General features: G+C 41.8%; 1 protein-coding gene across 2 annotated transcripts in view; it reads left to right on the top strand.

Annotated features, from left to right (window-relative positions):
* Positions 1-12396, top strand: part of camk2d1 (calcium/calmodulin-dependent protein kinase (CaM kinase) II delta 1) — a 121510-nt gene that overhangs the window by 26328 nt on the left and 82786 nt on the right. For both annotated transcript variants that reach the window (XM_080023388.1, XM_080023387.1), the window contains exons 3-4: positions 3956-4015; positions 7652-7706. In XM_080023388.1, the coding sequence (XP_079879514.1) occupies positions 3956-4015; positions 7652-7706 (115 nt within the window). The remainder of the gene's footprint in view (positions 1-3955; positions 4016-7651; positions 7707-12396) is intronic.

Raw genomic sequence — 12396 nt, 5'->3', positions numbered from 1 at the left:
ATGTAACGATCTCCGTGGATGTTGAAAGTTTGGGGTAAGGTCACCAAGGCCAAGAGGAGGAAATCACAAAAAGAAAAGCAGATAATGTGCCTTATGTGGAAGCTTGTCCAATTCCATTTCTCGCAGGCATCTGTTGAAACAGATGCGCTTTCATTACTCCACTCCCGTCGTGCCAGGGAAGCAGGTCATCTGATTGGTTTGCCTGTATTGAAAATAGCTGCTGCTCCCGTTTCTGTGGCCCGACACTTACGACTCTTGTTTGGGGGAGGGGGGGGGGGGGGGGGCTCTTAAATGGGCCAGCTCCAGGGTGAACCACACAACACTACGACACTTTTTTTTTTTTTTTTTCTTTTCCATTTTTTGTTGTCTTGTGTGTCACTTCATTTCTTTCCTTTCTGGGGGCACGGTTGCTAATGGGTTCTAAAAAAAAAACGTTTGACCGGAGTTGGACTTTATGAATGTGCGACAGCCTAATTTGCTCATGCTGTTCGATTTTAAATTCCCTTCTCCGGGCTGAAATGCCTTCCTGTTTAGTTGTTTTGGCAGAGAAAATGTGGTTTCGGTAGGGGGAAAAGGTTGGAAAATCTTGGCGGCAAACGGGAGACTGTACAAAGCAATCCGATGATTTTGATGTGAACGGGAGACTAAACAAGGGAGAAGGGAGGGAGAAGTAGCACCCTGTAGAGATAACACCCCACCCATGTTTAGCGAGCACTACTCAGGCTTCAAATCCTGTTATGTCACAGATTAGGGAGGGTTGCCTCGCAGGGGATGATAAAGGTAATGAAGAGCAGGGGCCTGAAGCCAGAGATTCTTCCCGGGTGCCCTGATGCCCCGTTCGGTCGCCGGAAAAGCGCAGCTGATCGGTCTGATTAGGATTAGAGGCTTTGCAAGGCCAGTCGCCATTGGAGCCGAGGTCAAGCGATCACATCTTGCTCGAGCGGACCGAGTTTACAACTGAGCGGAAGCGCGACCGATTGGGGCGACATTTGGTTCGGACTCTCCACCGATTCGATTGGGGGTGGGGGGGTGTTAAGATGGATTAAGAAATTTGATTGGTCAGCGGCTCGGATTCTGTTTTCGGAGATGTTATTTAAAAAAAAAATCAAATATTAAAGGTCTTCATGGATAATATGCCACTGATTTAAAGTCAGTAGTTCAGCAACCCCCTGGACACAATAGTTGATTGGAAAATGTGATGATCAGAAAATATTCAATAAGCTTTAACATTTTTTTTGTTCATACATGACACACACATAGAGAGAATTCACCCACTGTAGTAAAACCACCAAGTATTCAACCAGTAAAACATCAGTAACAGTTGTTTTTATAATTTTTAACCAGGGATATATTTGTTCCATACTCATCAGGTATTTGTAGGGATTAGCCTTTCTTTCCCAGTCTGAAACCTCCCTGTCTCTCCCTTTTCCACTTTCCATTCCCTCTGTTGGATTCTTTTAATCTTTCCAGTCGCCCCATCTTTTTCTTCCTCGGCTCTTCCAAAGTTCATAGCATAAACTTTTAATAATTACTGACTTATGTTATTCTGTCTGTTTTCTATTTGCTGTAGATCGCCCTTTTAGTCAAATGTTTCTATATTTCAGAAACCTTTTTATACTTTGGTTCAACATGCAAGTCATTTGGCTCTGAGTAGGTGACGCTGACTTGCTTTAAATGAACTTGGCAAAGTGAATTTGTAGGGGTAGCGGGTTTCTTCTCGTCATTGCGAGAGGTTCATGTGGCCGTTCCATCCTAGCGACTGTTGAGTGACGCAAAGTGTGTATTGTTTATATTTATTCTTTTCCCACCCCCCTTTTTTCTTTTGATGCCGGTAAACGCGCTTATCAACCCCCACCCCCCGACGCTCTTTCCTCTCTCAACTGTTCCTACAGTGGAATGGTGCTGTGGAAAATCAATGTACTCTCAGCGAACTCAGTGTTTCCTAAGAGTTTGAAAGCGTTTCAAAGAATGGGTCCTGCAGTGGTGGTGGACACCCTAATGTCTGCTGTTTTCATTGGCTGGAGTCACATCTCCCAGTGGCCAGCACACTTTCTGCTCAAGTGCAAACCCAAAAAGGTTTGTGTGAATGTTAAACATCTGTATGGAAGTTAGTCAACACGCGGTGTTCAACGAGGGCCCAGTTTATCTGTCACATTATGATGGCTTTCACCAAAATGATACCAAAAAGGAATTCAGCATGTTTATTTCTCATTTGCACATGGGTCGTTACTGCATATTCTCATGAAGCAACGTCACATATACTCACACAAAAAACGCATAAACGTGAAATAATGGATGCAATGGACTGGATTTACTATTATTATTTAGTATTGTAGTAATTATAAATATTTCAAAACTTTTAAAAATATGTCATCTAGTCAGTCTTGCCTTTTGAAATTCAAGTTATTCCTGTTCATGTCAGCATCTGAATGTAGCCTGCAGTTCATGCCGCCTTGACACTAACAGACATACCACTTATTTGAAGATGGAGTGGAAATTGGCCTTCATTCCAAGCTTTTTCTCTTTCGAGATGATAAAATCAAATTGGCGGTCACTGGTTATCTTCCAGGCAACACAGCAGTGACTCAGGATTGTTTGTTTTACTGCCTCTTCCATTCCCAGTGGGCGCGGAGGGCGGGAGGTGGGGTGGAGGGAGCAGAGTGTGGGTCATGTGGAATCCCCTCGGAGAGGTCTCAAAGAATTCCAAAAGGCTCCACGGAGAGACGGGCTTGACGATTCTTGTTGAGTTCAGCAGAAATGTGACTCTGTGTGTGACTCTTGTGTGTGTGTGTGTGTGTGTGTGTGTGTGTGTGTGTGTGTGTGTGTGTGTGTGTGTGTGTGTGTGTGTGTGTGTGTGTGTGTGTGTGTACTTTTTCTTCTGAGATAACCCTGGTTTGTGGGGCTGTTGTCTGAAGGTGAAGCCATATTTAAAGAATAATAATTAAAGAATATTTTTCATTATTTTCTGTTAGATATACAGTATATCCGTGGCCAAAATGTTGAATAATGAGGAAAACAAATGACAAAGTAATCGCTGTGAACAAAATGCTCAGGCATTTGACCCCCTGAACGCTTTTTTTTATTTTTATTTATTTTTTTTTTTTTAAAGGTTTTTTCCACTTTTGTCATGAGCTGATGTCAGCTCATCACAGATTTCTTTATATGGTTATCTGCTCCATCCGCTCTGTTCCTCTAAACAAGATCAATATTAATATTTTTTTATTGTAGAGGTATTTATTTATTTTACATTTATATGAAACAAGAAACCCCCGCGTCTGAGAGTCCTGTTGCGTCGCGGTGCGGTGGCAGTGTCTCCCACAAGCTTGGAGCACATCAACGAAAGTCGGAACAAACTTTTAAATAAGGACTTGTAGATCTAATATGGGTGAAGATTCAGCAACTGGATTGCTTACTTCTCGCCTCAAATTGTTCAGAGATAGATTTTGAGACATATACTGTATTAACTTGCGTAAACACATCGCTTTTCCATGTAAGTCGGTGAGTCCGGACACCAACACTGAGTCCAACATGGCAAAGAACCATACTGTTTAGTACGCCAAATTAGTGAGTGTGTCCAACTATAGTATGCTGAAATAGTATGCGGGGAAGTACCAGGATAACATCCATGAAATATTCAAACACTGCACTGCCCTGGGAAATGTATTCCACAATACATTGTGACGACAGGACATCTGTAAATATTCCTATGCAATGTCATCAACCCACTGAAAGGAAGTGCCATGGATATATGACCAAAGTACTTACTCCACCAGATAGTAGCCATCCTTCATTTTACTCACATACTAAAGTATTCTGGAAGATCTGGGGGCGAAGGCCTTGACGGCATAGCTTGGCAGCATGGGTTTGACATGTTCCTGAGTGAAGCCCTTATGTTGGCGGGCCTTGTGTTTGTAATACATTACTGACTCGTGTTTTCTCTCCTTCCTTTGCGCAGATCACCAGAAGCTGGAGAGGGAGGCCAGGATATGCCGTCTTCTCAAGCACGCCAACATCGGTAAGACTAAGTCAAAGCAATCAAAATAAAGTTATATTCCATAGGGGAACTTATGTAGTTGTCAGTTGTAGTCTCACACATGCGTGTACAAAGGTTAGGATATATATATATATATATATATATATATTGTGTGTGTGTGTGTGTGTGTGTGTGTGTGTGTGTGTGTGTGTGTGTGTGTGTGTATATAGATATGGATGGATGTGTGTGTATATATACACTCACTGACATTATACACTAATTAGACCCTCATGAGTCTGACACTATTCCACAAGTCGTTCCTTCATTTCAGAGGCAGGTCCACACTCGCCCACTTGCCACTTTCTTTGCCTTTGCCATCGTGCAGGCGCACAATCTCAATGGCAGTTGACAATTTCCGTGTACCTCGGTTCAAGCTCGTGGATTAAATCTTTAAATCCAGACAGGGGCACGATGCTTTTTATGTTTTTTTCAATAAGGAAATGTTATTGAAAAATGACATCTTAAATAAAACATACAATGTACGCAAATTTTGCCCCGATCATTCCCCCAGAGGGGACGGACACACACACACACACACACACACACACACACACACACACACACACACACACACACACACACACACACACACACACACACACACACACACACACACACACACACACAGTATTTTAGATCCGGTGCTATTCATGAAACACAGCGAGCGTGGGCGCCCCCTCGTTGGGTTGGTCTATTCATCTTTCCATTTATCTATTATTTATTTTCCCTCCCCGTTCTGTATACGCTGCTTAACAGTGGTGGGCGGCTGTGGCTGCACCTTGCTCTGCTCACAGGTTTGGAAATCGGGAGTCGAATTCCGAGTTTATACTCGAAACACAGGGGTAGGGTTTTTTCTTTTTTTTTTTTTTTTGCATCTCGGATCCCTGAACATTTTGTGCGCTGCGGTCCGGTCTGTGACTATAAAATAGGGAACTCTAGGGAACTCTGCTCTAGAGTGATGTAATAGCCTATTATTCTGTCCCCCTCATGTATGTCTGTTTATATCTACGACCTCAGTCATAAACATATAATTGAATTTACACAAATTTCTGATTTTATGTCAACAAAAACTGAACATTAGAAACTTCCTAAAAGTAGAATTCATGGCAGTACTGGTATATTGGATTATATTGGATCGTACAGGTGTACCTAATGTGCACACTGACAGGTGAAGTGAATAACATTGAAAATCTTGTCACAATGGCACCTGTCAAGGGGTGGGATATATTAGACAGCAAGTGAACAGTCAGTTGGTGAAGTTGATGTGTTGGAAGCAGGAAAAATGGACAAGCGTAAGGATCTGAGCCACTTTGACATGGGCCAAATGGTGATGGCTAGATGACTGTGTCAGAGCATCTCCAAAATGACAGGTCTTGTGGGGTGTTCCCTGTATGCAGTGGTTAGTACTTAGCAAAAGTGGTCCAAGGAAGGACAACCTGTGAACTGGTGACAAGGCCATAGATGCCCATGGGCTCATTGATGTGCTTTGGGAGCGAAGGATCAGATATGGTCTGATCCCACAGAAGAGCTACTGTAGCCCTAATTGCTGTAAAAGTTAATGCTGGTTATGATAGAAAGGTGTCAGAACACACAGTGCATCACAGCTTGCTGCGTATGGGGCTGTGTAGCTGCAGACCGGTCAGAGTGTCCATGCTGACCCCTGCTGAAAGTGCCTACAATGGGCATGTAAGTGTCAGAACTGGACCATGGAGCAATGGATGAAGGTGGCCTGGTCTGATGTTACATGTTTTCTTTTACATCATGTGGATGGTCGGGTGCGTGTGCCGGGGAAGGGATGGCACAATTATGGGGAAAAAGGCAAGCTGGCGGAGGCAGTGTGGTGCTCTGGAAAGGTGTTCTGCTGGGAAATCTTGGGTCCTGGCATTCATGTGGATATTACTTTGACGTGTACCACGTACCTAAACATCGTTTAGGCAGGTCAGAGCTGTTTTGGCGGCACAAGTGGGACTCGCACAATATTAGGCAGGTGGTTTAATGTTGTCTGGTCCAAAACCCAAAAGTTTTAGAAAATCTTTCCAGTTTTTATTAAAATGTAAGCAGTCCAGTGAATAACCTGAAATGATACAAAGGAAAGGGATAAACTGCGAGGGGTTAAAAAAAGTTTGTTTCCAAAAACTGGAAAATAATGTAAATTTCAGCGTTCTAAAAAAGGCCTTTTTCACAGGGAACAAGTAATGGGTTAACAACCTGCAGCTGTCATGCAGCAATGGAAGTAAATTAACCCTTGAGAGTTTATGCAAACAATTCCTACATGTGTACCCTACATGTGTTTTGTTGATTACTAACAAACCCTCTGTCTGTATAATAGCAGTGTTGGAACATATTATGTTATTTAACCCTGACAAGTTTTATTTGGACAATATTGCACTACAGGAAGTCGTGTATTGCTGTTCTAATGGTGCTATCATATAATCTTCTTTATTTATCATCAACTACACAATTACAATTAATTAAAATCTCTCCATAAAACATAATGCACATGATCATATTTTGATTTTCCTTGGCAACGTGTTTGTATGAGAGAGAGAGAGAGAGAGAGAGAGAGAGAGAGAGAGAGAGAGCAGGGCAATGAGGGGCTAAGCTCTACGATGAAATAAGATTTTACCCATTTTATAGAGGTAAAAAAAAATAGAAACTCTATGTGGCGGTCAATGTTGATATTGTGTCGGGCCGCCGGAAAATAAATCAATATAAGGGAAACACTGCACATGGAAACTGGAGGAACCTCTGACAGGAAAAGGTCTGGTAGACTCAAAGCCACAACAGAATCAGAAGCCAAGTTTCTTGTCTTGTCAAGGTGGCTCACAGGACAACAGCTTTGAGGACAGCTTAACACTGGTCCAAGGAAGCAAGTCTCAGTTTCAACTGTGAAGAGAAGACCGTGTGTGTGTGTGTGTGTGTGTGTGTGTGTGTGTGTGTGTGTGTGTGTGTGTGTGTGTGTGTGTGTGTGTGTGTGTGTGTGTGTGTGTGTGTGTGTGTGTGTGTGTGTGTGTGTGTGTGTGGAGAAAATAACCGTCTAAGAAAAATGTTTTTGTGAAAAATCTTTTGCATAGTACTCAAGCAAGTACTGTGTGTATATATATAATATAAATACTTAATATAATATTAAAAGGGTGAGTTCAAATGGAAGTCAATGGAATGTACTTAGACTGTATGTGTAACTGTACAGATGTGCACTGTATATTAATACTACAATCAATAAATTCCGATCTTATAGTATGTCAAGAAATAAGTATGATATGTACAAAATATGCAGGATAGATTCAAGATTTTTATTTGTCACATACATATACATACTTTCATACATATATGCAGTGAAATGTAATGCAAACATATTCACAAATGTTTTGTGTCAGACCATGTAAGTCACAATCAGTGAAGTAGGCAGGGAGAGCAGATGCTGCCAGAATCCGTAGGGGGGGGAAGGTGCACACGCTCACACACGACTGCACAGGGAGAACACTTTTCCGAGAGGCAATTATCTCTGGCAAAACTTTCAATTTACCCTGTTCTATCTGTCTTTGTCTTCCTCTGTCTGTATCTCTCTCTCTCTCTCTCTCTCCCCTTCCTCTCTCTCTCTCTACTCTGTCTCCACAGTGCGACTGCATGACAGCATATCCGAGGAGGGATTCCACTATTTGGTGTTTGACTTGTAAGTACAATCAATTTTTTTTTTTTTTTTATCACTTTAGAGCAGACATATGAAGAAAACAAAATGTGTTCATCGGGGGATTACTGTAGGGGACATCCAAGGGAATACCACAGGCCCGCAATGCACACACTCTGCCAAACAAATCTCACCGGTGCCGAAACGATGTCCTGTCACTGAGGCACGATGGGAGAACAGTAGTGCAGACCCAGCCCCCTCCCCCACTCTTCCCAGGCGATTTCTCCATCTGTTTCTGCCAACTGTGTGTGTGTGTGTGTGTGTGTGTGTGTGTGTGTGTGTGTGTGTGTGTGTGTGTGTGTGTGTGTGTGTGTGTGTGTGTGTGTGTGTGTGTGTGTGTGTGTGTGTGTGTGTGTGACACAAGATTGTTTCGTACATAAGTAGACCGTTGTCTACTTATGTCCAACACACACACATTTATGTGTGAATTGGTGTGTGTGTGGGTGGGGGGGGGGGTCTCTCTGGTCTGTTTGTGAAAACCAGTACTCTACTAAAGGTAGAGGTGAAATTCCAAATGATGTACACATTTATAAAAAAACCTTTTTTGGGGAGGGCATTCATAAAAATGTTCGGCAAATTGGACAAAGGTAAAACATTATCTATAGCTATTGTAGCCTAAACACCTTTTTTATATGAGTTGGATGTTGTAAGTTAAATATTATTGACGGTAGGAGTGGAGAATAAGTATGGAAAATGGAAGTTGGCATTTCCAAAGGCAATAACGTGCCACTTATGAAGGCACATGCAAACATAGATGTAGTGCTGTGCAGTCCTTGAAGGTACGTCAACCAAAGTCCTTGACCGGACAACGATCCTCCATGCGTTGGTGTGGAATTTAACAAAAGTTCCACGTATAGCTGTATATGTTGAGAGTTGGCCGAAAGATCGTGAATGGAAATACAATCTCATCCCAAGGCTTCTCATGAACCTTCGGATGTGAAGTTGCTAAAAGAAAGTAAATTCACTCGCCATCTTTGTAAATCTCCCAACCAATAAACCTGGGGCTACATTACAGGATTTATTTTTATTATTATAATTTTTTTCTCAATTGAAAACAACAATGGAAAAATTGAGCAGGGCAAATTTGATGACTGACATTTACATATTCTCAGTCTCTTCTGCACACCGGATTAAAACTGCTGCCTTTGAGAAGGTAAAAATCTCAAGATGGAGAACAGATGGACTCAGTTTTGTGGTGCTCGCTACTCAGGAGAATGTATTTTTCTCACAAGAAGCAAAATATCTTGTGATGTTTTGACACCAAAATGAACATGGATGCTATACAACTCGCTACTGTGGTTGTTTGTGCAGCAAACTTGCAGCGCTGACATTATACACTAATTAGACCTCATGAGTCTGACGCTATTCCACAAGTCGTTCCTCCACTTCAGTGGCAAGTCCACACTCGCCCACTTGCCACTTTCTTTGGCTTTGTCATCGTGCAGGCGCACAATCTCAATGGCAGTTGACAATTTCCGCTGAGATTTGATGTTGTGATGTTCACACACCAAAGGATTTTGGAAAGACTCATAACCAGAATTGTGACCTGGTCAGTTGGGATCGTACAGATTTATCGAGACAGATTTGAGTCTTTCACACACACACACACACACATATATCAATGACAGCTTCCATTCAACAGCGCAGCTTCCCTGGACTACCACAACTCAGCCCGATCTCAGTTGCCAAACTGGCCTTTAAAATCACATACTTTAATGTGGCCTTAGCTTGAATTGGCTATCAAGACAAAACTTCTATATCTTTGAATGGGGAGATGTGTGTGTCAGTTCTGCCAGCCACATGCCACTCGAGTGGCTTTTTCAGGGACCTCCGGCACAGAGACAGTGACGACGGGGTGGAAAACCACAAATTTATTGTAGCAAGCCCAGAAGCAGATGGACAGCATGTCATGACAAGGGCTCCTCTCCAATGTGTGTGTGGGGATGGGGGTTTTACCTGTTGCTCATTAGACCAATCAACGACCAACAGGTATACAGCCACACGGATCCTCAGCCCCAATTACCTAGACCCAGGACAGGTGTGGCTGCTCCAACCACACCATCCCTACACCTCAACGGTGTAGGGATGCATGTCATATTTGGATATACCAAGTAATTGTAATTGTTGACAACAGAGTGTTCAGGATAACGTTGCAACAGAAAAATATAGACACAGACAGAGTGACAGAGTCACAGTGTCCTCTGCAATAACACTATTTCTGCCGTATGGCCTTTGGCCTGTAGATTCTTCCGGGGCTTTAATATGGAAGCAACACTGTCTGATAAATGGATCTTGCTTCATCCCTCGCAGATAAGACTTGGGGCTTATAGATTGTTCTGCCTTGCATTGTTTGTCTAATACCACCCCTTGATAATTAGTTGATCCTGCTTTTCTTTTCCCTGAAAAAACAAAACAACAAAAACACCCCCAACAAACATTGATCTTATTGATTCAATCACCCCTTCCTCTGGCAAAGATCCCACCATTGATCTGTAATCCTCTTCAAGGTGATTGTCTACTTAACAGTACATAGTAACATTGTTTTTACATGCTGTCAAACCTGAAACGGTTTCAGTTACACAAGATAAGCATTGTTTAATCACAGAGATGAAAGGTCTCTCTGATACCATCAGATTCATCAGAGCTGTGAACAACTTGCACATACAAAGTCACAAACAACACAGCTCCGTGACACGGTGCAGAATCGCAGTTCATGCAACAGAACAGACTTCACACAGGACACAGAAGTATGCGAAGTACATTGGATGAATGATTTTCGAGGTAATCCAAGGACATACAGAGAGACAGAGTAGTTAATTGCGACTACTAATGGAAGCCATAGAAATTACACCAAAAATTATCCAACGGCCAATTTGCACAACAAGCTTAATAAGATTATGGATGCACCGATTTATCGGCCATGCATCAGTATCAGCCGATATTAACCTTGTTGACGGCTACCGCCTATCGCCAAATAAGATGACATTCACAGATGGCAGTGGCCAATGTTTATCCAGTGTTTCCCACATGTGGGAGCTTACGGTCATTTAGTTTTAGTTGAAACAGCTGGTTACTCCTCTATATTGCACTCTTCTTAGAAAATACTTCTACATGACTCTGGTGTAAAAAAGAGACAAAGAAAAGTGTTTATTCTAAGTTCCACAGGTAACAAAATATGTCTACATCTTGTTTAACAAGACTTAATCCAAAGTTAAGTAATAATTCCTTTAATCACACAACTACAGCTATGGAAAACTGTGTTGTGCCTCCTCTAAAACACCGCCTGCTCCCCTGGCCCATTAAAGGAGAAAGATGACTCAAAGAGCCATCGAACGTAACGAGCGTAACATGTTAGCTAAAGCTAAACCCTCTTAGGATGTACCTAGGGAAGTACAGGGCAACAGGGTCAAATCAGAGCTTGGACTACAGAAACTGCAGAGGGACAAAAAGGGTAAAAGTGCAATGACTTTATATTTGAAATAACTGAACCAAAGAAAGGACTAAGGCTTCTTAAGCTCGTCTACTGTATCATTATTAACTACAGTTTTTTAACCCGGGTCATATACAGGGTTAAAAAACCTGAAGAGGGCTGTTCCAGCTGGTTGACAGCCGAATTTCAACCAGCTTCCAGCCAGTCTCCAGCCAACTACCAGGGGACTCCCAATCGGCTGCCGTTCCCCCTCCCTCTCATGTGCCTGACAAGGCTTAATTTCAACTGTAAACACGCCCATTCATTATCAGTGTTTCACCATGAGATGGTGCTAACTTCACAAAAACACATTTCAGAGAGAGATTTCAGATTTTCACCCCTAACACATTACCTGAGACATGGTCCTTTGAACCCTGACCAGAGGTCATCTTACAAAGTTCAATAGTTTTTTTTTTTGTCATATGAATGACAGCAGGTCTTAATGCTTTATTTTAATCATGTTGCACAACTTTGTAATTAAAAAATGGAAGCTGTTTTTTATTTAAATGTTTTTAATTAAAAACTTCAATTGCCTTGTAATGAGAGCACTTAAACTAGGTCTGTGTAATTATAGTTCAAGTTTATTGTCAAATACTTGATAACAATGCAAGCATCATTACCAGTAAGGGGAGTCTTAGTCCCAGAGCCAACTCAACTTTACATAATATGTAAAATAAGGATAGTGAAGTAGTGTTTAAAATTAAACCGTATTTAAAAACATAATTTAAAGAGTATTTAATATAATTTCTACATAAAATGTGAATGTAAACAACACTTGAATGTATAATTAACATGCACATGTCTAAGGTGCTTTGGCTGCTAGACCACACAGACTTTACTTGGGCAGGCCGCCCAGGTACAGTATATAATGGCTGCCATATTAACCTTTTCTTTTTTTTTTTCGCCTGAGAGAAGGACGGCATCTGAGATCGATTTTAGAAGACATGGACACAGCTCTCTCCAATGCTCTAAGTATTAAGGGATGCTGTGTTTGCCGGAACTCGGTAAATTGTAAGTAATGCTGCATTCAGGAGAACTCGGTAAACATCAACATCAGCTATCGGCCAAATTGTTATTTTTATTTTTTTCGGCGCAGAATTTCACATTTGGTGCATCCCTAAATAAAATAGTTCTTGTACATTGAAAAAGACCACAATTGCTTCCATTCATATACCTGAGCCATTTACCAGCTGAGTTAAAATGCAT

The sequence above is a fragment of the Zeus faber genome (assembly GCF_960531495.2).
Source record: "Zeus faber genome assembly, chromosome: 22".
NCBI classification, from domain to species: Eukaryota; Metazoa; Chordata; class Actinopteri; order Zeiformes; family Zeidae; genus Zeus; species Zeus faber.
The sequence above is the reverse complement of the archived record's forward strand: the minus strand, read 5'-3'. Positions and strand labels throughout refer to the sequence as shown.